Here is a 27,115-nt window from a genome sequence, read left to right on the forward strand (position 1 = left end):
AGGACAACGTCATGTAACTGGGGAGGCCGGAGCCACTCTCCGGCCTCAGCAGAACTAGTGGATCTGAGAGTTCTGGGAGACACTTCCATGGCAACAGCATACCTTTAGGAATCTGGCCTATGCCTTACTGTGTAAAATGAGTGAAAAGTTATAGTAACATGTTAAGTAGGTGACACCCTGAATTAGCAGGTCTTATGCAGATGATTTAAAAGAAAAGGCTTGTACCTGGAATTTACTTTTTTACTCTACCAGCTGCCCAGGGTTGTGGGTGCCTTCACTCAGGCTCCTGCAGAGTCTGACTTTATCCCAAGGCCCAGGACAGTGGGGGGCCTGAGGGATGTTGTTCTTGGCATTTGTTCTTAGAAGCTGCAGGCTGAGCTGTCAGAGCTGAACATTAAACACAGGTGTTTTCCCAGACCTTTTCCTGAGATTCTGTGTCTGCCCACTTCTCCAGCTCCCAGAATGTGATATCCGTTTCGTCTAGGAGTAACACATCCTGAATGAAAGAGTTATTCTAATTTTAACTGCAGGAAATGTTGAACTCAGAGGTGAACAAGAAAGTCCATCTCCCAGCAAAGCCGGATACATCTAAGGAATGTTTGACAATTGCAACTGTGACTTCCCCCTTGGGGGCTCTGGGCCACGACAGCATGCAGAGGCGTGGTGGAGGCTCTGGGTCACAGCTTTGCTTTTTACCCCGAGGCATGTCCCATCCCTGAGCCTGGCAGAGTCAGCAGATGATGAAAGAGGAACGAACTACATTTAAACCTATAAATGGTGATTAATTCTCATAATTCATCTGGCATATTTTATTCTGGCTTCTTTTGAGGGAGGAACAAGTATTTAATTTTTAAAAATCTTTTATTATGAAAAAATAAAATCTATGCAAAAGTGGCAAGAACAGTACAATGGATGCCCAGAAACTCAGTGGTGGAGACTGAACAATTGCTGGTCTGTCCTGTTTTGTGTGGGCATAGCCACATGCAGTGAGCCACTTAAAGGTACATCACAAATCCCGCAATAGTCCATCTAATACCCATATTTATGTAAATTTTCCTAATTGTCTGGAAAATGTCTTTTGGCTGCTTTTATTTTTTCCCCCAAACCAGGACTCAGTCAAGAGCTGTGCACAGCTGTTCTGTCTCCCAAGTCTTGTGACTCTGGAAACGGAGCCCCCTTTACCCTCCCCCACCTCATTTGTCCTGAACACTCTCGTTTTGCTTGATGCTCAACTGTTCTTCCATTTGTGCATTTCCTTTAGATCTAAAGGCTCTCTCATGTCTTTGTGGCAGGGACACCTCTTGGGGGCCCATGTGTGCCTCCCAGGGCTGCAGGACAGGAGCTGATCATCCACCATCAGTGACGCTGGGATGAGGCTCAGGTGGTGATGACTCTACCTTTAAGCCGGTGGCCTTTATTCCTCACGTGTCTCCCAGTTGCGTCCTCTCCACGCTGTCCCAGTGTTCTGCAAGCAGTGCTCCCCTAGGCCAGGTGTGCAGCCCTCTGCCCTGGACAGGTGCCCACAGCACTCTGGGTCGATCCATCTGGCAGCTCCAGAAAAGAAGTCACAGCCAAAACGCAGGTAAGACCATGTCATTTCCCACAGAAGTGTCTGGTTTCACGGTAGGCACTCATCAAAACGCTGCAGTGGAACCAGAGACACCCTGCCTTCAGACCAGAGGATGGTGAACAGACAGCTGCCACCTGTGCAGTATCCACACTGCAGAGAATCCTGCTTGCTTGGGATCTGCGTCACAGCCATCACCTGATTGTGGACTGGGCTGAGGAGACGGAAGGCCAGCTCCAGGTGGAAGAGGCGTTGGCACACGTTGCTCAGAGCACAGGCCGGAAGCCACAGAGCCCTGCTTTTCTTCACTGCTGAGACATGATTTTGTGACCTCTGGCTACAAAACTGTGTGAAAGTAAGTAATTCAGACTTAAAGCTGCTGGAATGTTAAGTTCTCCTGAGCCCTTCCAGGTAACTGCCCCCTACATAGGAGAATGTGGCCATCTGCAACCAAACTGCTGCAGTGTACGCACAGCCTCACATGGGGAGTGCTGTCGTCCCCCCTGGTGTGGGTTGGTGTCTCCTCCTCCATCCTCAACCTCATTACTGAAGGCTGAAGCAGGCAAAGTCCTCCCTGCTGTAACCTCGGAAGAGGCTGGTGCCAGCAGGCGCGATGCCTGCTGCTCTGTGAGGGAGACCTGGTTGGGCTCCACAGGGATGCCGGGGCCTCCAGGGCCTGTCCGGGTTATGCACAGAAAAGCTAGCTGACTAAAAAGGCCACTGATTCACATCTCGACCCTGAGTTTTTGAGGGAAAACGTGGTAGTTTTGGGAGAAGCCCACCTGCAGCTTTCCGCAGGTGCTCTCCCATCTGAGCAGAGCCCATGGGAAGGGCAGGGTTTGGGGAACATGTGGCTGTGAAGGGCACTATGCCTGCCATAGCTCAGTGAATGCCACATAAACATTAAACATGGGAAGTCGGGGCCCCTTTCTCGTGCCTTGTCAAGGCCAGCAGGTGTGCTTCCTCCTAGGTGGGCCTTGGGGAAATAGAAAGCTGTGATTGCGAAGTGGGTGTCATCTTTGTGAGGCATTTCACAAGTGCCACAGGCAGGATTGGTATGCTTCCTGACCACACTCTGGGTCAGTACGTATCTCCTGGAGTTTCCTGGTGCCTCTCTACTGTTTGATTATTTCTGGAAGCCGTTATCAGTCTGCTGCTAACTCTTGTCCTTCCTGACCATTTTCTCACCAGGGTCTCCAAATGGTTTCCCCTCCTACAGGTGTGTCCTTCTCAGAACAGTGACTGTCCCGTACCTAAGGCTGTCGATCTGGATGGATAGACCAACATATTTAGAAGTTAATGTCTTGGCATGGCTTTTCATAGTTGCAAATAAGATATGTTCATTCAGTGATAAAGGCTGGATAGAATTTTACTTTTCAGAACAAGATATTGATCCTTTTGGCACTGTTTCTGTTTAATTTTCTTACTAAGTTAAAGTTCATGTTATGTGATTTTTTAAATTAAAATTTATTTTTAAGAAAGCTGAACAAGTCTGGAGGTGATGATAAATACCCTTTGCTGTGAGTTTTCTTTTTGAGATGTGGGTTTTTTTTTTTTTTTCCTTTAGAGAACTGATGCTGTAGGGCAGAAGACGGTGGCAAAAATTCTTGTTCTGTGAGACATCTTCTAAAGCCCAACAGGCAGCAGCACCAAAGGAAACCAGCTTCCCAGGGGATGCAGATTGGGAGAGACACACAACTTGGTGCTTAGGGTTTCTGGGGAGGGGAGTATTCTATTTGGGAACATGTTACATATCTTCAAAAAGCAAAATCAGAGAAAGTACTGGAAAGATATGTGAAATCTTGAAGTAGAATTATGGGTAACATTTTTTGTGTTTTGGCTTTTAAAAAAATACTTTGATTGCAAAAGTAATATATCTATTCATTGTAGAAAGAGTAACAAGTACAAAAAGCTAATATTATATAACTTTGTAAATGGAAAATGTCAATATATACAAAGAGGCAAATCAGGGTTGGCAAAGTAGAGTTGTGTGGCCCACCTGTTTCTGCACAGCTCATAAGAATGATTTCTGCATTTTTAAATGGAGAAAAAATGTAAGGTGATTTCATGGCATTAAAAGCATATGAAATTCAAATTTCAGTGTCCATTCCACACTCATATGTGTACAGATGACCTGAGTGGTTGCAAGAGACACCCTGTGGCTGGCAAAACTATTCACCATCTGCCCCGGTACATAAAAAGTGGGCTTGCACCCCAGTGTAAACTCTTATGTGCACCTACCCCCTTCCAGCCTCAATAATTACCAATCCTCGGCCAATCTTGTTACATTTATAGTTACCCTCAGCCCAATGGATTATGTTTAAGTAATTCCCAGACATTCTATAATTTTACCTTCATATTATTTAAATAAAGTTGAAAATTCACCCAGAAGATACATGAAGCAAACACAGCCCTGCAGTAACTGGCAGAGACTTTAATGCCCCACTTCAGTTATGGATGGAAGACAGCAGCTGTGAGCCCCACACAGCTGGACCTGACAACATGCACAGAACCGTCCCAGCAACAGCAGCGCACATTTTTCTCAAGTCCAAATGGAACTTCTTGCAAAACGGACAGTATGTTAAGGCCACAAAACAAGTCTTAATAAAATTCAAAAGACTGAATTTGCAACAAGTATTATTAGTGGGATGACACTAAAAATCAATAGGAAAAAACCTGAAAAGTACATAAATATTTCTGTGAAAATGAATGCTCTTCACCACTGGGTCAAAGAAGAAATCACAAGGGAATCAGACAGTATCCCAAGTCAAATGAAAACATAACATGTAAAAAATTATGAGACACAGCAAAAACAGTGGTAAGAGGGAAATTTATAGCTATAAACACATTTTTAAAAGGATCTCAAACAGCCTAAATGTACACCTCAAAGAACTAATAAAAAAAGACTCGACAACCCACAGGTAGCAGAAAAGAGGAAATGACAAAGATTAGAGCAAAGTCTAGATTGAATGAAAGATCAACAAAATTGACAAACTCTTGCTAAACTAAGAAAAAACGAGAGAAGACTCAAATAAATCAGATAGAGAGGACATTACAACCAATTTTACAAAAACTAAAAGGATAAGAGTACAGTAAACAGTTGTGCGTAAGAAGACAGGGTAACCTACATGAAGTGGACAAATTCCTAGAAACACAACCTACCGAGATTGATCATGAAGAAACAGAAAATCTGAACAGACCTATGACTAGGAAGGAGATGGACTCAGTAACAACAAAGGAAAGCCCAGGGCTTTGCTGGAAAATGTTGCCAAACATTTAAGGAAGAATTAAACCAATCTTCCTCAAACTCTTCCAAAATACTGAAGAGAACACTTTCATATTCATTCTATGAGGCCGACATTATTCTGACACCAAAACCAAAGACCTATAAGACAAGAAAAGAAAACCACATACCAGGATTCCTGATGAAGATTTGTGTCTCAATATTCCACAAAACACTAGCAAACAGGACCCCCAACACACTGACAGGATTGTACTTCACGGCCAGGTGAGATTGGTCCCTGGGATCGGGGATGGCTCGACCTGCATAAATCAGTGAGACAGAATGAAGGGGAAAATCATGTGATCATACCACCTGAGACCAAAAAAAAGCCTTGGACAAAACCTCACACCCTTTTGTGATAAAAAGTCTCAACAAACTAGGAACAGAAGAAAACTCCCTCAACATGAGTTGAGTCTACATGAAAAGCCCATCATACACCATGGAGAGAGAGTGAAAGCTTTTATCTTAAGATCAAGAATAAGGCAAAGATCCCCACTCTCACCACTTCTATTCGACACAGTACCAGGAATCCTAGGCAAGAAAAAGAAAAGGCATCAAAATTGGAAAAGAAAGGAGCAAAATTACTTTTGTTTGCAGATGGCATAATTTCACATGTAGAAAACCCTGGAGAATTCACACACAAAGTAATGAACTAATAAATTTAGTGATGCTGCAGGATACAAAATTTACACAAAAATCTATCAATTCAAAAAAGAAATTAAGAAAATTTCATTTATATTAGTAACAGAAAGACTCAAATACTTAGAAATAAACTTAACTAATGGGGTGAAAGACCCATACACTGACAACTACAAAACATTGCTGAAATTAAAGATGACACAACAAATGCAAAGCCACCTCATGTTTACAGATTGGAAGACTTTTTTGTTTTTTTGAGAGAGGGTCTCACTTTGTTGCCCAGGCTAGAGTGAGTGCTGTGGCTCAGCCTAGCTCACAGCAACTTCAATCTCCTGGGCTCAAGCAATCCTGCCTCAGCCTCCTGAGTAGCTGGGACTACAGGCATGCGCCACCATGCTCGTCTAATTTTTTCTATATATATTAGTTGGCCAATTAATTTCTATTTATAGTAGAGATGGGAGGGGGTCTCGCTCTTGCTCAGGCTGGTTTCGAACTCCTGACCTCAAGCAATCCGCCCACCTTGGCCTCCCAGAGTGCTAGGATTACAGGCATGAGCCATTGCACCCAGCCCAGATTGGAAGACTTAATATTGCTAAGATGTCCATACTACCCAAAGCAGTCTACAGATTTAGTGCAATCCCTCTCAAAATCAGTGGCATTTTTTGCAGAAATACAAAAACCCATCCTGAAATTCATGTGGAATCTCAAGAGATCCCAAACAGCCAAAACAATCTTAAAATAATAAAGCCAGACATTTCCTACTTCCTTGCTTCGAAACTTACTACAGAGCTGCAGTGAACAGAATGGGGTGGCCTGGACACAGGGAAAGACACACAGGCTAACGGAACATAACAGATCCCAAAAATAAACTCTCACACATGCGGTCAACTGATTTTCAACAAGGGTCCCAAGAATATTCGATGGGAAAAGGATTGTCTTTTCACCAAGCGGTGCTGGACAACTGGGCATCCACATGCACAAGACGGAAACTGAGCCCTGACCTTAACCACATGCAAAAATTAACTCAAAATGGATCAAAGACCAAAATCAAGAGCTAAAAGTATAAAACATTTAGAAGGAAATGTTAGGGAAAATCTTCATGGCATTGGATTTGGCAGTGATTTCTGGTACGTGACACCAAAGCAAAGGCAACAAAATAAAGAAAAAACATCTGTGTATCAAAGGACACAAACAACAGAGTGAAAGGCCACCTTTGGAATGGGAGAAAGTAATTTGCAAATGATTTACCAGGTAAGGATAAATACCCAGAACATACAAAGAACTCCTATAACTCAAGAACACCCACTCACACAACATGACTGAAACATGGGCACAGGGCCTGAATAGACATTTCTCCAAAGAAGTCACACAAATGGCCAACAAGCACATAAAAAGATGCTCAGCATCACTGCTCATCAGAGAAACAAATCAAAACTACAGTAAGATGCTACCTCACACCCATTAGGGTGGCTACTATCAAAAAGAACCCAGAAAACCACCACTATAGTAGAGGAGGGGGAGAAACTGGAACCGTTGCGCACTGCTGGTAGGAAAATAGGATGATGCAGCCGCAGTGGAAACAGCAAGGCGGTTCCTCAGACATTAGAAACAATTATCATATGATCTAGAAATTCCACTTCCGGGTATATACGCCAAAGAAGAAGCAGGGTCCTTAAGAGAAATTTGTACCCCCACATTCACAGCATCATCATTCACAACTGCCACGAGTTTGGAAGCAACATAGGTGTCCATCCACAAATGAACAGATAGCAAAGTGTGGTATATAAGTAAACAATGAGAGCTTACTAAGTCTGAAAAGGGAAGGAAGTTCTGCACATGCTATAACGTGCAAGAATTCTGAGGACATAACAGTTAGTAAAATAAGTCAGACATAGGATGATCCCTTCTGGTTCCACTCATGAGGCCCCTGCAGTGGTCAAATTCAGAGACAGAAAGCAGGATGGAGTTGCCAGGGCTGAGGGAGGGAGAGGGTAAGTTGGTGTTCATGGGGACAGAGTTTCAGTTTACAAGATAAAAATGTACAACAATGTGAAGGTACCACTAAATTGTACACTAGTTAGGATAAATTTTACCACAAGGAAAAAATTTTTAATGAGATTAGAATCATTTACAGAGGTAGATAAAAAAAAAACTACTTGCCTTCATCTGTGCAAGTTTCTCAAATGACTATCAAAAATGAAATTCCATGCAAAAACTAAAACAGCTGTGGTGTCTCTCCTGTCTGATACCTTATCTTTTTTACTGTGCCTTATTTAAACAAGGGGCACAAGAGCATTTCCTTGGGGACCCACCATCCTCAGGGAAGCCTGGCTGTGGGTGGGGTGTGACAGTTGTGGCACGAGGCTGCGCCCACCTAGCACAGCTCGATTCTCCACCACTCTCTGAAGGGGCAACCGCCAAGTCCCCAGTTTTCCCTTGGCACACGACCCCCACGGCTTTGTATCCAGGACAGTGCTCAGGGGAGTGGCCGCATAGCGGGACCCCTTTGTACACAGAGACAGAGGCGGTAGCTGCAGGGGCGTGAGGGTGCAGGCCCAGGGCCATTGCCTGGAAGAGCAGTTCCTTGACATGAGTCAGCTCTTCCCTGCTGGAACCCAAGAGGCAGGACCACATCCGTGAGCAGCTCCTACCAGCCAAGCGGCGCTCAATCACCACTGGCCCTCGGGGACACTGCCTTCTAGTATCGAGGGTCTGCTTCCTTTGGGCAGAAACAACAGGCAGGGACAAGGAGCGAGGCTTGCTCAAGTGAAGGCAGGAGACGGACACAAGTGCAGAGAAGTTGAGGACAGGACAGAAGTTGGCACTCATCATCAGAGGTCGATGAGCAGCTGGTGCACATCTGCTGTGTTTTGGGCTACGTGAGTCCTTCTTGTCTTCACACATGCTGCAAATTTTCTGGCTGTTTCACTGGGTGGCACCTGCTACTGCAATAGGTAGGGATCAAAGGGAGGTGAACAGAGTCCAGCAGGTGCAAACACTCAGTGATGGAGAGGAGCTTATAGTCATGTATCCTCTGCCTTTTAGAACTGCAGCTTTCAGAGGGCATCATCAGCCTGGGAAGGCGAGGTTGGTTCAACATACAAACATCGGTGCATGCAATAACCCCACATCCATAGAATGAAGGATGAAAGCCACGTGATCTTCTCAAGAGATGCAGAAAAAGCATTTGACAAAATCCCACCGTTTCGTGATAAAAACAGTCAGCAAACTAGCAGCAGAAGAGAACTTCCTCAACCTGGTACAGTGTATCTATGGAAAGCCCACGGGTAACGTCAGTTGGTGGTGAAAGACTGAACACTTTCCCTGGGGCCAGGAACGAGACAAGGATGCCCATTCTTGCCTCTGCTGCTCAACAGTGTGCCAGAGGCTCTAGCCAGGGAAGGAGGCAGGAAAGAAAGAAGCAGGCATCTAAACTGAGGAAGATGCGAAACTCTATTCACAGATGCATGATTTTGTTTATAGCAAATCATGAGGACTCTACAAAATACTATGAGGGCTGATGAACTATTTCAGGAAGGGTCCAGGATCCAAAACTCTTCTGAGGCTCTGATTATAAAAGCAGCATTTAAGGCAGAAACTGTACACAGATTCTTACAGTTTTTCCATAATAGCCCTGTGTAGATGTGCACAGCGTGTGCACTCAGATAACGGCACCTCTCTGGCAAACTACTAACACTACAGAGCTGCCCTGGGTCTGCTGCCGAGACACAGCTGCTGGTCTTTCTGATCTGTCTGATTCACACAGGAGGTGAGAAACGTGCCTTTTCAACTCTCAACACAGGCAAAGGGAAGTTGCGACTGAACGCCAGCACCAGCTTCTGGGCAACAGGACCAGAAATGAAGTGGCATCTCGAGAGCCTGGTATCGCTTTGCCAAGATCAAGGGCGAGTGAAGCTTACTGTCTGTCTCAGGCTCTTGGTGTCCTGAAATCTCTACTTTGTTGCAAATAAGTACATCAAAACAGTAGTTTAATCCCGCAATGAGTGGCACCCCTACTTTAAGCAGACCCTCTGACAGACTCTGCATTCAGATATAACAACCAGATTTGTGAACTTACACTTCCTCTTATCTCTGGTGTTGTCTGATTTACTATAAATAACTGATCAAAACTGTCTTTATTCTTTGTCTACACCCTCCATGAACCCTCCAATGTGAGTGGGCTGCCTTCCATGCCTGCCCAGCCCCCAGGGCACACCTGCCTCAGTGGGCCAATGTGCACTGACGGTTTGGGCTGGCAGCAACCACCACCTGTGAAAACATGCAAATTTTGTGCGATTGCTGGAATCCTCTCCCTTACACCATCAATCTTGATTTTTTTTTTCTAAGCAGGTATTGTTTGATTTATACAAGTTAAATGCACACACATGATTCTAGAGCACAGCCGAATAGCATTGAGATCATTAAAAGGTTTATGACCAATTGAAGGAAAGAACCACAACGTCAAAAGGTTAATGCCCTTTTAAGAAGAAATTCACATGAAAAAGACCAACACCCCAAAGGAAAACAGGCAAAGAACACATATTAATTTACCAAAAACAAATGGCCAGTAAATACACAAAAACGTTCAACTTCATAATAAAGCACATATCCAATTCTTCACTTACTAAAATAGCACCAACAGAAAAAGAAACAATATCTGTGCTTCAGGAATCATGGAAACTCAATATACTCCTTCTCTTAGAAAGGTTATGACAGTTTCTCTTCTCACTAGCAATCTGGAAATGTATGTTAAAACCTTAAACGTTTGGTCACCGTTTGGTTCTACTTCTGCTTTGCCGTGAGGAAGAGTCCCCTGCACAGCCGTCTGTATGCAGTAACGCTGGCAGTCAGGAGCTGCCCGAATGCTGTGATGAGGGAGGCTCCATCTGCTGCTGTCACGTGCCCAGTAACAACCATGCTTCCAAATGAATATTGAAGATACACGTAAATGCTTCTAAAAAGGGGGCTGGTTATGAAATGAAAACGAGAACATGGCACGTTGAGGCTTTTACAAAGACTCTGACTCCTGTGTACCTCACAGCAGCCCCAGCATCCGCATCATGCCTGGGGGCAAACTAGTTTGACAGAGCAGCAGCGTATTCTTGGCCTTTCATGTCAGTTCGGCACAGAATGTGAGGCTGAAAATTGAAAATCTTTGATTTGCATTTATAAATACATAAAATTACAGATTTTAATACACTGAGAAGAAAAAAACATAAAGTAGAAATGATTAGCTTGGGTCCGTTGACCCTACCAAGATGAAAACGTACAGTTTCACAATTCTACCCACGGGCTGCCAAGAGACGGTGTGGCCAGCTCTTCTCAGCATGCACAGTAGCCTCTGGGCAGAAACACTGGGGGTGATTTTATTTTTTTATATATACCTTTATTTTCAAAATTTTCTAAAGTGGACATGCATTATTTTAAAACAATCTTTTAAAGACTTGAATAAAATCAAAATCACTGTGTTTTCCAGTAAGATGCAAAACTGACAAAGGTATATGGGATAAATGTGATTTATTCCTGTCTGTGAAAGGAGTTTAGACCACAGTGGCTGTTCCCAGCTCAGTCTGGGCACACGCTCCTGCGTGGGCTGGTGGGCACAGTCCAGGTGTGCGTGCACACGGCCCCCTGGCAGCAGGTGCCCTGCCCAGGCCTATACCTGGTGCCCAGGGAAGCCACTGCCCCGTGTAGGGCATAGCACGCAACGCACAGCTGACCCCCTACCGCCAGTCGGAACGTGCCAGCACTTCCCTAGGTTCGTTCTGTATTCAAAGAGGACTCATTTGGGCACAGCCAATGGAGTTAAAATATGTTTTAAGAAAAAATAAATATTCTGCACAATGTATTTACAAAGATCAACTGTTTTGTCCCCCACTCCGATTGCTATAAAATGGGGAAACTATGGTTTGACAATGGAGAAGCATGTTCTAGAAGGCCTTCTGTATCAGTTCAGCACAGAATGAGGGGTTGAAAATCCAAAATCTTCTTTGAACCATATATATAAAATATGAAAAACTGCTCAGAAAAAATCCTAATATGCTCAGAAGAAAAGTTTTCACAGATGGAAGTAGAAATGATTTTGCGTGGGCCCCGACCTCCAAAGATGCATGTGCACAACCACGCCCTGCCCCGCCGGACCAGAGCGCTGCACACGGAGCCCCACACGGCACCAGGACGGCCTCCAGCAGACGGCAGGGTGAGGGGCAGCTTCAGAACTTGAAGAGGTCGATGAAGTGCTGTGGGGACACAGGCGTGAAGCAGCTGTCAGGGTCGGCCGCAGTGCAGGGATGTCCCGAGTCCTGCGGGAGGGAGAGGGTTAGGGTCAGGGGCCTTGCCACCACTGCCGTTGCACTTCTGGGGAGACGGCTGCAGGCCTTTGCTGACCCCAGGCCCTGCCTCCAAGTGCGTGGGAGTAACCCAGGGGGCAAGACCAGGGCAGCCAGTGTCTGAGCTGAGGCTGGAGGTTCCCATGGAATTCCAGAGCTAAGTCTGGCCCCACTTAGAGGAGCTACCCCAGAACCTGCACGGCCACAAGAGAAACCACGGAGCTCTTTCTGCCCTCTGGTCCCAGGGTTCGTTTCGCTTCTCAGGGTTCAACCTACCAATCGCTCATCCTCCCACAGGCCAGGAGGAGGCGCAGGTGTCGCTAGACTGGGGACGGGGACCCAGGCTGCTGTGAGGGGGAACATATCGCATGGACCAATGCTTGCTCTGGGAGTGCCTAGCAGCTGGTGCACTCACACCTCCAAGAGGTATATTTAATAAGGGAAGCAAAGAAAGAAAAGTAAGTTTTGTGGAGGAAAACTGGCAAACTCTTAGGAGGAACACAGGCACACACAGAGGCCGTGCACAGTCAACGCTGGGTCTCCCCAGTGCAGGCCCGGGTGGCATTGCTCCGAGGCGCTGTGCGGATGTCTTTTTATCTGAGTTAAGTGTTTACGGGCACGTCCAGAGTCCCCCTCATCACCCAGGCATTGGGCTGTGAGATACTTCATTAAACCCTGTCGAGTGACCAGAGGGGCAGCTGAGACCTGCCTCGAGGTCCTGGGACTCGGCTCAAGTCAGTAAGAGCTGGGACGGAGCCAGGTGGTGGCAAGGATGATGCGCTTCAGACAACATAACACACGCAGTATGTGGTGAAACACGGAGGTACCTTGAACAGTAAAGCAAGATGGTAGTCCTTTGAGATTGTGAAGAAAGAACCAGGAAGGAATGCAGTGAAGGGAGAAAAAAAGGAAAAATTAAGATTATAAAAGAGTCGCGCTACATTTAGGCATATAGGCTCTATGCATGCTATTTGTGAAAATAACTGCAAACACTGGGTCACTAACTCTGGGCCGCACAAAGAGTTTAGAAGCAAGCACTTGAAGCACCTCAGGACACCAGGATCCACCTGCTCAAAGCAGGTGAAGACAGTCTCTCAACTGACAGCTGAAGAAAGTGCTGTGCTAAATCATCTTCAAAACTACTCAATGAAAAGTACATAAAGTGATACTGACAGTTCTATGTATCATTTACACTGGAAAGATTATGACAGGTTTGGGGGAGGAAGTCCTTTGTTCCTTAACGTCCTGAGGGTCCACTCTGTGTCACATAACTTGCCCAGGATTTCATGGAGGCAACCCTGGGGGAGCCCACCACCCACCGGATGGCCCTGCCGGGCAGCGGCTCTCCCCACCCTGCCCAGAGATCTAGGCTCAGCTGGTTGATGCTGCTCACCAGCAAGACCAGGGCCACCAGACCCATGGCACCTCTCCTGGGGTCCAGCTCTGGCTCTGCTCCTAGTGGCCACGCAGGCCTGCAGGGTAGACGTCAGGGCCTAGTCTTTGGATCTGGAAATACCGTGTCCTCACACTGCTTCCCTGACCCCCACAATCCACGGACCTTAAGTGAGGGCTGCACAGCTGGGGGACCACCTCTCCCTGTCCCCAGCACCCAGATGGCTCTCAGTGACCCCTAACTCTTTCAGTAACCCTATTGGTTCCACCCAGACTGTGCTAGAGACTTTCTGAGAAAGGCAGAAAGTGACTACAGTTCCACAGAGCCGGGACACAGGGAAGCCAGCGCAGGAGCAGATGAGGCAGCCCTGGATCCTGCGGGTCAGAACATGTACACTGCCGGGAGTGACACGGCTGGGAGCCAGCAAAGTCACACCAGAGGTCTGAGGAGGTCAGGGGTTGAAGTCCCCACCCCTCACCCTATTTCCTTAGTAGCTTCTTAAGTGACTTTAGCTCCTCATCTGTTACGATGCTAAGTCAAGGTGAGGGATCTCTTTTCATGCTCTTTCATACACAGATTCAGAAATAAAAATGGACTGTGACCACTGCCTTCCAAGTGACGTCTGGTGGGAGAGGCCGGGCTGCCCCCAGGCAAGACGAGCAAGATCCAGGACTGAGACACCTTTACCAGGAAAGACCCGTCCTGAACTTCCACAACACGATTCAGTATGGCAGGATGGATCACTAAATACAAGAATTGCAAGCAAATTACTTTGGAGAGCTAAAAACCACCTCTCAGAAAAAAAATCAGATTTTACATATTTCTGGAAACTTAAGCAGCATGTTCTTATACAGGATGAGTACTCCTAATCTGAAAATCCAAAACCTGAAATGCTACCAAATCTAAAACCTTTTGAGCACTGACATGGCACCACCAGTGAAAATTCCATACACAAGTACTTAACACAACTTTGTTTCATATATGAAATTATTAAAAATACTGCATACAGTTACCTTCAGGCTGTGTATGTGAGGTATGTGTACAAAACATAATGAATTTTGTGTTTAGACTTGGGTTCCATCCCCAAGATCTTGTTACACATATGCAAATTTCAAAATCCAAAAGAATCTGAAATCCAAAACACTGGTCCCAGCATTTCAGATAAAGGACACTCAGCCTGTACTGCCCGACCACAGGAGCCCAGGGGACAGCAGAGAGGGAGAGCTTCAGTGCTCTCGAATACTGTCGTGAGTGGACACTGACTGTCACACAAACTGAAAGCCCTCTCTCCTATGCTAGTGCAGTCCCCTCGGAGGTATGCCTGCTTTAATACTGCTACAGTATAAAACAATGTGCTCAGGAGAAAAAGGAAAAGTCACTCTTAGGAGAAGCACGAACTCAAACTAGAAATGATGGCACTGCATCTGCTCCACACTCTGGGTGAAGACTCACCCTCCTGTGTCCAGAAAGCACAGATGTTCATCCTAGACAGGCCACAGGGACCGCCCTGCTCCCTTGGTCTCAGAGTCACAAGAACCCAGCCCACCTCCTGTCCCCTTTCTGTACAGATGTCCCTCCTGCTGTGTGTACTCTGTGCCCTGGACCACGGAGAAGAGAACAGGGTACGAGCCTCATCCCATGTGTCACCACTGAGGAGCCGTCTGCTGATCTCACCAAGGATGAGGACAATGGTGGATACAAAACGCTCAACAACATTGTACAAAACAATTGTTCTACTGCAAAAACACTGACATCCTTTTAATTTCAGGGAAGAGGGGAATCACACCAATGTATAAAACAATAAATCAGAAATAATGAAATCTCAAGTTACTCATGCGTGGAAGCATCAGGAACAGCATGCTGCTGCTCACCTTTGATAAACTAAACTCTTGACATAACACAAGAAAAACTCCAAATCTTTGCTCAACCATAGTCTATAATTAAAAAAGCCACCCTAGTACAAATGTAATTTGAAATATAGAATATTAAAAGCAGTTGTCTCTTTTCCAGCAATCTAGAGCTTGCCTGGTGACTCCTATGATAACAAATTTAGATAAATGTAAAGCAAAAGAAATAATCAAAACAGGTTATAACAGCTACCAGCCAAAAGCCACATCTCCCCAGGCCCAGAGGAGGCAGAAGGCAGAGACGGCCCATCGCTATGGGAGCTTGTTCCTGAGCAGGGACGGCAGGAGATCCCCTTCGAGGCCTGGAGCTCACAGGTTAGGGCGTGGTGGCCACTCCAGGGACTGGACTTCTACAGTTTCAACACTTGTCCCCACACATCAAACCATGGAAATGCATTCCGGGGTGAAACAATATTAATATGTTAAGAAAATAATTGTTCCAAGGGAGTGGCATACAGAGTTCACCTCTGACTGGAAACATCATCAGGGACATTTAGAGAGCGAATGAGACGGGACAGAGGCTGCCACTCTACTCCTTGGGTACTGAGATTGCTGAAGACAACGATCCTAAGTCTTTCACCAAAGGATCAGACCTGTGGATAGGTAATGATGGTCTCGTCATGTTTTGATCAAATACATGAGCAAGTGCAGGTTATTTTAAAGGCTGTGACTTGGGTGTGTACCCTCTGCACCGAAAGGGGACGCCCGAGACCCAATCCAGCCCCTGTGGACACGGGGGCCATCCTCAGAACGGGCCTCAGGCGATTCCTCCTCAGATCCATGGGAGGGGACAGGAAGCTCATCTCTGCCCCAGGCCCAGGACAGTCAGGGGCACCCAGAGCCTCACCCGCCCCGGGACACACCTCCCACACATGATGCTGTGAGGGAGAAAGGCACCCGCGGGGAAGAGCACCACGCGCCAATCCTGATCCAAACCACAGGGACCAAAAGTACATTTTACTTTTATGAACGCCTGTTCCCCAGCCCCAACATTTGATGTTTCTTGTCATAAACAGTACTTTCCATTTTTTTTTTTACCTTATACTTGCAGTATAGGTGAATAGTTTGTTTCATCAAATTTCAATCCTCAAATTCCAAGAGTATATTTTAAGTGATTACCTTCCAAAAGAGAATGCTGCAGTGCCGACAAAAGTGCAAAGTATCTCCATACTGTTCTTTAGTTGGGTAATACTTCTGAAGTGCAAAATACATCAACTTCCATTCGATATGACCTTTTTCTGAAAGGATCAAATGTCTACAAAACTAAACACAAACAAAATTCTGTTCAGAATCAGAAGGTGATTTTCAAAACATACCATCAGGTGCAAAACTATTTTTAAAAGGCAGTATCATACATGAAACATTTAACTATTTGAAATTAAACTTACATGGATTCAGTCAGTAAGGCACGAATCAAACAAATCATGGTACGTCTGTATAACAGAACACCAAGCATCTACTAGACAGATTTAAATGTTCTTATCTGGGGTGATGTCTGTGATATATTATTAAGTTAGAACCAATTACACACATCATATATTGTATAAAGAACTTGCATCTAGAATATAAAGAACACAACTCAATAATAAAAAGACAACCCAATTTAAAAATGGGGAAAGGACTTGAAAAGACATTTCTCCAAAGAAGATACACAAACAGCCAATCTTATGAAAAGATGCTCAGTAACCCAGTCCTCAGGGAAGCAGAATGAGACCCCACTTCATGCCCACGAGGATGGCTAAAATCAGATCAGATAATCACAAGTGCTGGTGAGGATGTGGAAACTGGAAACTCTCATGCATGGCTATTGGAAAACAGTCTGCCAGTTCCTCAAAGTTAAACACGGAGTCACTGTGTGACCCAGATACTCCACTCCTAGGTGCACATCCAAAAGAAATGAAAACACGTGTCCGTACACAAACTCATTTGTGAATGTTCACAGCAACATTATTTGTAAAAGCCTCAAACTTTTACGAAACAAACCAAACATCCGTCACCAGTTGAATGGATAAAGAAAATGTGATATATACATGGAGTGGACTATTATTCAGCCTTAAAAAAGAATGACGTTCTTCATGAGACAGCATGGAGCCCTGAGGACATCATGCGAACGGAAAGCAGCCAGTTCTCACAGAATTTGAAAAGAGGACATCTTGAAAAATAAAAAGGTTGTACAGTGGTCGTATCCACCAAGCACTGTTAAAATATTAGCGCCAACGTTGGAAATACTCTTCTAGACACTGGCCTAGGCAAAGAATTTATGAAGAAGACCCGAAAGGCAATCACAGCATCAACAAAAATAAATAAATGGGACCTGATCAAATTAAAAAGCTTCTGCACAGCCAAAGAAACTGTCAAGAAAGCAGACAGACAACCCACTGAATGGGAGAAAATTTTTGCAAGCTACACATCTGATAAAGGGCTGATAACTAGAATCTATTTAAAATTCAGGAAAATCAGAAAGAAAAAATCAAACAACTCTATCAAAAAGTGGGCAAAGGACATGAACAGAAATTTTTCAAAAGAAGACAGAATAAAGGCCAACATACATATGAACATCTCTAATGCTCAACATCTCTAATCATCAGGGAAATGCAAATCAAAACTGCAATGAGAGGCCGGGCGCTGTGGCTCACGCCTGTAATCCTAGCTCTTGGGAGGCCGAGGCGGGCGGATTGCTCAAGGTCAGGAGTTCGAAACCAGCCTGAGCAAGAGTGAGACCCCGTCTCTACTATAAATAGAAAGAAATTAATTGGCCAACTGATATATATATAAAAAATTAGCCGGGCATGGTGGCACATGCCTGTAGTCCCAGCTACCCGGGAGGCTGAGGCAGAAGGATCACTCGAGCCCAGGAGTTTGAGGTTGCTGTGAGCTAGGCTGACGCCACGGCACTCACTCTAGCCTGGGCAACAAAGCGAGACTCTGTCTCAAAAAAAAAAAAAACAAAAAAACAAACAAACAAAAAAAACTGCAATGAGATATCAACTTATCTCCAGTAAGAATGGCCTTTATCAAAAAGTCGCCAAACAATAAATGTTAGCGTAGATGTGGAGAAATAGGAACACTCCTACACTGCTGGTGGGACTGAGAACTAGTTCAGCCTCTGTGGAAAACAATATGGAGATCCTTAAAGCGATACAAACAGATCTACCATTTGATCCAGCAATTCCACTACTGGGCATCTACCCAAAAGATCCAATGACACTCTACAAATGGGACACCTGCACTTGAATGTTTATAGCAGCACAGTTTACAATTGCAAAGGTGTGAAAACAACCCAGATGCCCATCAATACATGAGTGGATCGATAAAATGTGGTATATGCATACCATGGAATACTATTCAGCTTTAAGAAACAATGGTGATCTAGCACCTCTTGTATATTCCTGGATACAGCTGGAACCCATTCTACTAAGTGATGTATCTCAAGAATGGAAAAACAAGCACCACATGTACTCACCAGCAAATTGGTATTAACGGATCAACACCTAAGTGGACATATAGGAATAGCATTTATCGGGTGTCGGGCGGGTGGGAGGGGGTGTGGGCATTATACATAACCTTAACATTTGTACCCCCATAATATGCTGAAATTAAAAAAAAAACACATTAGCACCTTGAGCATAAGGACAACTTCTGCTGTCTTGGTTCTCCTTCTCCTGGCTCTGGGCTGCTCCACCGTCCACATGGAGAACTCCCCTACTGCAGTTCTTCTCCTAAATACCATCAAGTCCAACATCCGCACCAGATGCTAAGGTCACGAGAACCTGGCGACCCTCCCTTCCCATGTTACATGGACCAAGTCTGCCCACCTCCGCAGCGTCAGCTTCACTCTGAGGCACTTCCCAACCTGCGCCTTCGTCAGGCAATTTATTTCTAATATCCTTGCCTTTCTTCACCCCTTACTGTTATGAGCCCTGGAGAGTAGATAATTAATCTTTTTTTTTTTTTTTTTGAGACAGAGTCTCACTTTTGTTGCCCTGGCTAGAGTGAGTGCCGTGGCGTCAGCGTAGCTCACAGCAACCTCAAACTCCTGGGCTCAAGCAATCCTTCTGCCTCAGCCTCCCAAGTAGCTGGGACTACAGGCATGCGCCACCATGCCCGGCTAATTTTTTGTATATATATTTTTAGTTGGTCAATTAATTTCTTTCTATTTTTAGTAGAGACGGGGTCTCGCTCAGGATGGTTTCGAACTCCCAACCTCGAGCAATCCGCCCGCCTCGGCCTCCCAGAGTGCTAGGATTACAGGCGTGAGCCACCGCGCCCGGCCTAATCTTTTTTTTTTTATGTTTAAAATTTATTTTATTTCGGCATATTATGGGGGTACAGATTTTAAGGTTTCAATAAATGCCCGATAATTAATCTTTTGATGCTATGTTTTTTTATAATTAATCAAGAAAATGTGTGCAAACAGGCCGCTGCCCCAACCCACCCATTCTGGGAGGACGTTAGGTATTGGTGCAGAACAGACACTGACTCCCTTACAGCGGTTCTGTAAAGAGCAGCAAGGCCTGCACAATGTGTCAACAGACACCGTCAGGACACGTTGAGGCTGGACATATGAACACCTGTCAGGCACTCTTGGTGACACCTGTGTGGCCAGCTCAGGCCTGAAGCCCAGAAGGGCCGTCCCAGACTCACCCCCCTCATCCCAGGATGCAAGTCCTGCTTCCCAGTGCCATGCGGCACCCACCCCATGTCTGATGCTTGGATATAGCCACTGTCTTCCCCGCACAGACCAACACCTGATCCCTTAGATTATCCCCAACAAGCCCACCTGAGACGGTTTCCCCAAGGCACCAGACCCTCCACACTGCGAATCCATGGGCTTTGTCCGCAGCACTGACCTCTCCTGAGGTACTGCCCCTGGATCCGGGCACCTCTGCCTCATGTCCCTGTGCTGTCTCCTCAATCGGCACCTGCAGGCTCTGCCCCATCATGCTGCCCTCTCTCCATGAAGCTGTCCAGGCCCCACTCTCCAGACCTCCAGATGCAAACTGCTCTCTGCGAGAACCTCGCTCAGACTGCCCTCTCCTGCAGCCCCCGCCCTAGGTTCCCCTCCTAGAGCCTCCTGTTGACCTGGCATGTCCCTGCCCACCCCCCTTCCTTTCTGGGACAGGCCTCGAGTCTCCTGGTGTCCCCCCAAGCCTGTTCCTCAACGCGAACCAAGGTGTTCAGAGCTCCCAGGGCTGTGCTGGCTCCTCTGAGGATGGGGGTCCTGGGTGGCTGAGCCTCCACCTCGTTCCCTAGCTCCCCCCAAACACAGGACACCTCCCTGCGCCAGGCCCTTCTCTTTGCCTAGGACCCACGGGTGACAGTGCTTCTCTGCAGGAGCATCCTGGCCCCCATGCTGTGTGCAAGGGTCAGCAGCGCTGCCCGAGAGCAGCACACCCACCTGGTGCGAGCCGAGCACACCTCCCTCTCACCTGCATGTTTGCGGGGTGAGTGAGGGACACCAAGTCTCACGGGGGCCTGGTGATGCTGACCACAGGGCTTTGCTATGACAAGGAATTGGCCCCCGAGTGAGTTACACTTGGACACGCTTGTGCTGCCCTCACCCAGGTGCTGACAGAGACTGAGTGAGCTTCACAAGGGCGCGCAGCTGCTCAGGGTGTGCAGACCTGGTGGATGAGGAGGAGAGGCAGAGGCTCTGGTACTCCTGGTCAGCTCTTGCTTTGATGCAAGAGCTTTTGTTTTGGCTTATTTTTAGAATTATTAATACGTTTCTTTCTGAATATGAAGAATAAACCTCATGCTCTATAGAGGAGAAAAACCATAAGGGATCTTAGTAGCTACTGACTGGTCCTGATGCTTTAGAAGGGACAGCCAGCCTCTTGCTAAGGCTGCAGGACGTGGCCATGTTGCACTCACCTGCTTTTCGGCAAAGTGGTACTGACACAGCCTCTTCCACAGCTGCCTGTCCTCGCTGAGCATGTACAGCGTGGGGGTCACTTGGCCCAGAGTGACAATGTCCCAGCCATCCGAGAAGCGGTACAGGATGTCGTTCAGCATGTCCAGAGGAAGGTCACTCAGCGTCAGCCTACTGTCCACCTGCTGGAAGGAGAGACATAGGGCGTGTCACTGAGAAGACAATTCACAGCATCTGCTCACACAGACCTGCAGGGTATCCAGTCTCAGAGGGGCTCTCCGGTCCAGGTGTTGCTGTGCCCCATCCCTGGCAGGCGTAAAGGGACCATATGCCCGTGATCCTGGGTAGGGCTGGCACCAGCTGCTTCCATTTACACGATTTGTACCTGCTTTTTGCTTTGGTTGCTATTGCCAATGAACTATACACACACACCTACCCCACCTGCAAGACAGCAAGAGGGGAAAAAAACTACTATTCCTGGAGAAGCAACAACTAGATAAATGGAAAATTACTGGCCATATGATTTAGTCTTCATTCATTGAATGTTATTTTAATAACCGAAATACTTGTTTTTCTTTAAAGGTGAATTAATTTACTACCAGATCAGCCCTGTTTGATGGTTACCACCCACAGTCTTTCCAACAACAACTAAAAGCCATTAAGGGGTCTTTCAGTTCAATTCTATTTTGAAACAATTCAATAGTTGTGAAATGGTTAAAAAAAAAAAAAAAAAACTTCCCAAACCCTTCAGTAGTCTCTCACATGAAAAGGTAATGACTTCTGTGACATAAAAACAGAGAGCAGTAACTCTTACATCAGGGTATTCATACCTTAGTCATCTGGAGATTCTGCAGCTGCTGTTGCCAAGTGAGAATAGTTTCCAATCGGCAAATCCAAATGTTGATGTTTCCCACCAATACTGACTTCCCCACTCCTCTGATAAGAATGCAGAGGGTAGAGCTCAGGTCTTGGAGAAGATCTTTGATCAGGCGAGGATTGTGGTGGTCATCGAGGACTGAAATAAATAAAAACAAAACTGGATGATACAGTTAACCACTGCCTTTAAAAATAGTCTAGTTTCACAACCCAAATATCCAACAACAGATGAACAGATAGACAACATATGGTCTATACATACATAATGGAAGGAAATTCTGACACATGCCTCAACATGGATAGACCTTGGACATCATAGTAAGTAAATAAGCCAGTCACCAAAGAACAGACAGTGCATGATTCCACTTACATGAGGCACCCAGAGCAGCCAAATTCAGAGAGAGAAAGTAGAGTGGCAGTCACTGGGCTGAGGAGTTAGTGTTTAACGGGGACGGAGTTTCAGTTTGGAGATGGATGGTAGTGATGGTTCACAAGAGCTATAGATGGACTTAATGCCACTGAACTGAACCCTTAAAAATGGTCAATTTGATGTTATGTGTATTTTATACAATAAAAAAGATCCAATTTCACTGAAACCCAAAGTGGCATTATTTTTGAGATTTTGCAAGTATAATGAGAATATTTTTAAATGGCTTAATACATATAGCCATAAATTCCTATATATGCATAAACTCATGATGTGAAATTTAAAGTGTCACTTACTAATAGGCACTAATTAATCAAGGCAAGCTTATTAAACAGAAAATTATTGGTTTATCTGATGTTTACGTGAATAAGTCACCATCTTGCTAATTATGGAACCATACAGCTAAAATGCACGGTGATTAACCATGAAAAGGTAAAATAGTTTTTTAAAACTCTGGGATTAGTCATTTTGCCTAATATAGCCCTTTGTGTGCAAAAGCAACTTAAAGAAAAGTAAACGGCAGTAACACTTGGAAGGGAGGGACAACCTGTGCTCCTGTCTGATGGCACCTGTGTCTACATCACTGTTTTGACAGCACACACACCGGGGAAAGACAAAAAAAATCCCACCTCCTTGCGCATTTCTAATTAAGATTTAGATTAAAAACATCAGTGATCATCTTACCCTTTTGAACGATTTTATCCAAAATGTTGAAGTAATTCTTTTGTGCCACACCACTCAATGATGTTAACTGTGATTTTGCAATTAGCTGCAGGAGCTTAAAGGGAAGAGAAGAAAAGCTGAGAATATCTAAAATCTATCATGGAAACACAAACCACACTGATATGTCACAAAACCATGGAGACATGCTAACACATGGCACTCTAAACGAAGTCACTGTGTCAACCTGAGTCCAGTTGTAGGAAATAGTCACCACCTGTGTTAAACTGAAAGAATTTTTTTTTAATTTTAGAATATTAAGGGGGCACAAATGTTTTTGTTACATGGATAGCTTTTATAATGCTTAAGTCAGGGCTACTGTGTGCCCATCACCTGAATAGTGTTCATTGTACCTAGGTAGGTTTTTGCCCCTCCCTACCTGCAGCCCCATTCATAAGATTTTAATATGAGGAAGTTGAGGCAGCAGCAGCTTCTACTTTCCGATCTCGCATCCGTACAGCTAGCTAGTGAATGCTGATCTCCTCCCAGAACCCTAGCTGCAAGAGTGTGTGAAATGTAGCTCTCACCTTTCCAACCTCCAGAGCACAGGGGCCCACCAGAAAGAGGCTAGAATGGAGCTTGACCACTAACAAGTATTTTTCAAGACTACGTCCAGACTTGCTATTGTTTGTTGACCAGAAAATCAAACAGCCCTTCCATCTGGAAATTAAAAAGAAAAATCAAAACTAAACCGGGGTGGAGCAAAATGGCGGACGAGAAACACTGCCAGACAGAGTGTCTCTGCAGAAAAGACAGATTCTAGCAGAAAATAGAAAAAAGAAGCAAGAAGACGAGCATACAGCGGACGAGGGCCGGAAGGAGGGGTACCTGAGACCCCGGGAGACTCCACGGGAGGAGGCTGCGGAGGAAAACTGGAGGCTGAGACCACCGGAGCAGCCCAGAGACCAGCGGCAAGGGTAGGTGGATTTGCTGTTTCCCTCCCCCTGCATTTGGGACTGCTGGTGGGCTCCCCAGCGGGTGGAGAGACCTGCGGACACCAGCCCAGAGACCGCCGCCGCCAGCCAGCGGTGAGCCTGTAGCACACGTGGCACCACCGTGTGCATACACCCGAGCCGCGCGGCAGGCGCCATATTGCCTCCTCCTCCCCTCCGCCGACCCTACCCGCGGCTGCCCAGAGAGACAATACAGCCACCGGCCAGAGGCACCTCCAGGGAACGGGACCTTCCCTTTTGGGACCCTACAGCTGACTCGGGAACTCAGACTGTGAGATCCCTACCCGCCAGTTCTCCCAGGTGCTGCTGGCACGGTGTTCCCAGGAGAATGGTGCCGACTCAGAGGCTGAGAGACATAGACCCAGCTTGGGCTCCCTGTGGGTGAATTGGGACCGGAACTCCTCTCCCTGGTGGGGATACAGTTTGAACTCTGGGACCCAGAGGTCGGACCTGCAGACCAGATCCCCTGCACCAAGGGCTAGCATTGCCCGGGGCACAGAAAGGTTATACTTGAACAGCCTAATGAGGTGTGTGTGCCTCCAGGGGCAGATCAGCATCCTAGAGGACAACCCTCCTCCCAGGAGGAGGCCGTGCGCCCAGCCCAGGTGGCGTTCCTGTGCAGGGAACATCCCCGCCAGCATCACAGTCCGGGGAGGCCTCGTGGCTTGTGGTCTGGCCTGCTGGCAGAGGCCCAGGAGTAGCTGCGGAGTTGGGGAGGGTGGAAAAAAGCTAGGCCCGCTCCAGACTGCGGGTTTCAGACAGCCCCACCCCCACACCCAGACTTTCTGGCTGAGCGGGACCATTCCAGCCCCGCCCTGACAGCTTTTCCTGGAAGCAGAGAACAGAACTTTGACCCCAGCTAACTGCCTGAGGGCAGGCTTACCCAACCCAGCTCCGCCCAAAGCAAGAGCTGATAACAGGACACAAAATCAACAGCATAGCTAGTTCCTCCAAGCAAACGCCACCTACTGACAGGGACGGCACCTTGCACAGCCTTTCCACAGCACCCACTGACTCAATATACAGGGAGTGGTCCAATCTCACCCACAGACACCACCTAACGCCTCAGAAACTAAACAAGGTGTGTGAATACCCAAACAATAACCTAAAGGAAAGAAACAACAACTGATCAACATGGGAAGAAATTAGCGAAAGAACTCAGGAAATACAAAGAACCAAACAGAAAACACACCCCCAAAGAGGAGCACCAGCCCCCTAGAAACGGACACCAACCAAAATCAGGCAACCAATATGACAGAAGAGGAATTTCGTATGTGGATCATAAGAACACTCACCGAGCTGCAACAACAACTCCATAACCAACACAAAGAAACCACAAAAAGCCTCCAGGATATGGAAAAAGAAATAGACACAATGAAGAAAAGTTTAACCGAACTCCTGGAAATGAAGAATCAATTCAAGGAACTACAAAATACAGTGGAAAGTCTCAAGAACAGGGTAGATCAAACAGAAGAAAGAATCTCAGAGCTTGAAGATAACACCCTCCATTAAATAAATCAGTCACAGAAATAGAGCAGAGAAACAAGAGAAAAGAGCAAAGCCTACAAGAGCTGTGGGATTATGTGAAGAAACCTAATGTGAGGGCCATAGGGTTACCAGAAGGGGAAGAAGACAACACTCAAGGGTTGGAAAAGCTGTTTGAAGATATAATAGAGGAAAATTTCCCAGGCCTTGCTCAAAATCTTGATATACAAGTTCAAGAAGCTCACAGGAACCCTGGGAGATTCAATGCAAACAGGAAGACGTCACGACATGCAGTCATCAGACTGACCAAAGTATCAACTAAAGAGGCCCTTCTAAGAACTGTAAGACAAAAGAAGCAAGTAACATACAAGGGAAAGCCAATTCGAATAACACCAGATTTCTCTAATGAGACTTTACAAGCAAGGAGAGACTGGGGCCCCATTCTCACTCTTTTGAAACAAAACAATGCCCAGCCTAGAATATTATTCCCTGCAAAACTAAGCTTCATATATGAAGGAGAAATAAAGACATTCTCAGACAAGCAAAGGCTCAGAGAATTCACCAAGACAAGACCAGCCCTACAAGAAGTACTCAAAACAGCGTTATGCACGGACATCATAATAATAACCCACGAATATAAAAACAACCAAAACCCAAAAATATTAAAGGCCAGATATTACAATGGCTCAAGACAGAAATCATAGCAACAACATCCAACCCAACAGAATGAACAGTAATCTACCTTACCTATCAGTTCTCTCAATAAATGTGAATGGCTTAAACTCTCCACTCAAGAGACATAGGCTGGCTGAATGGATAAGAAAATACAGGCCAAGTATATGCTGTCTTCAGGAAACACATCTAACCTGCAAAGATGCATATAGACTAAAAATAAAAGGGTGGAGATCGATATTCCAAGCAAATAGAAGCCAAAAAAGGCTGGGGTGGCAGTTCTAATTTCAGAGGATTTAGTTTTTAAACCAACGAAAGTAGTGAAAGACAAAGAGGGTCATTATATAATGGTGAAGGGCACACTTCAACAAGAAGAGATAACAATTTTAAATATATATGCACCCAGCTTAGGTGCACCGAGTTTCATAAAGCAAACCTTACTGGATCTAAGCAAATGGATTAATAGCAACTCCATAATCACCGGAGATTTCAACACCCCACTGATGGCACAAGACAGATCCTCCAAACAGAAAATTAATAAAGAAATAATGGACTTAAACAAAACTCTAGAACAATTGGGTCTGACTGACATTTACAGAACATTCTACCCAAAATCCACTGAATATATGTTCTTCTCATCAGCTCACGGGACATTCTCTAAGATTGACCATATCCTAGGACACAAAGAAAATCTCAAGAAATTTAAAAAAATAGAAATCATACCATGTACCTTCTCAGATCACAGTGGAATAAAACTAGAAATCAACCCTAACAGAAACTCACATTTCTACACAAAAACGTGGAAATTAAACAACCTCCTACTAAATGATCACTTCGTAAATGAAGAAATCAAGACGGAAATAAAAAAGTTCTATGAAGAAAACGACAATGGAGAGACAAGTTATCAACTCCTCTGGGACACAGCTAAAGCAGTTCTGAGAGGAAAGTTTATCTCCATAAATGCCTATATAACCAAAAGACAAGAAGATCAC

General features: G+C 45.6%; 1 protein-coding gene across 4 annotated transcripts in view; it reads right to left on the reverse strand.

Moving 5' to 3' along the window:
• Positions 1–842: 842 nt before the first annotated feature.
• FBXO25 (F-box protein 25) overlaps positions 843–27,115 on the reverse strand; it is a 55,990-nt gene continuing 29,717 nt past the window's right edge. For 2 of the 4 annotated variants that reach the window (XM_075997300.1, XM_075997298.1), the window contains exons 6-11: positions 22,978–23,071; positions 21,821–22,005; positions 20,993–21,175; positions 16,238–16,381; positions 12,646–12,672; positions 843–11,791 (exon numbers count right to left, since the gene is read on the reverse strand). In XM_075997300.1, the coding sequence (XP_075853415.1) occupies positions 11,702–11,791; positions 12,646–12,672; positions 16,238–16,381; positions 20,993–21,175; positions 21,821–22,005; positions 22,978–23,071 (723 nt within the window). In that variant the 3' untranslated portion in view covers positions 843–11,701. The other 2 variants (XM_075997299.1, XM_075997301.1) reach the window with 2 other exon arrangements.

The sequence above is a fragment of the Microcebus murinus genome, chromosome 24, assembly GCF_040939455.1.
Source record: "Microcebus murinus isolate Inina chromosome 24, M.murinus_Inina_mat1.0, whole genome shotgun sequence".
NCBI classification, from domain to species: Eukaryota; Metazoa; Chordata; class Mammalia; order Primates; family Cheirogaleidae; genus Microcebus; species Microcebus murinus.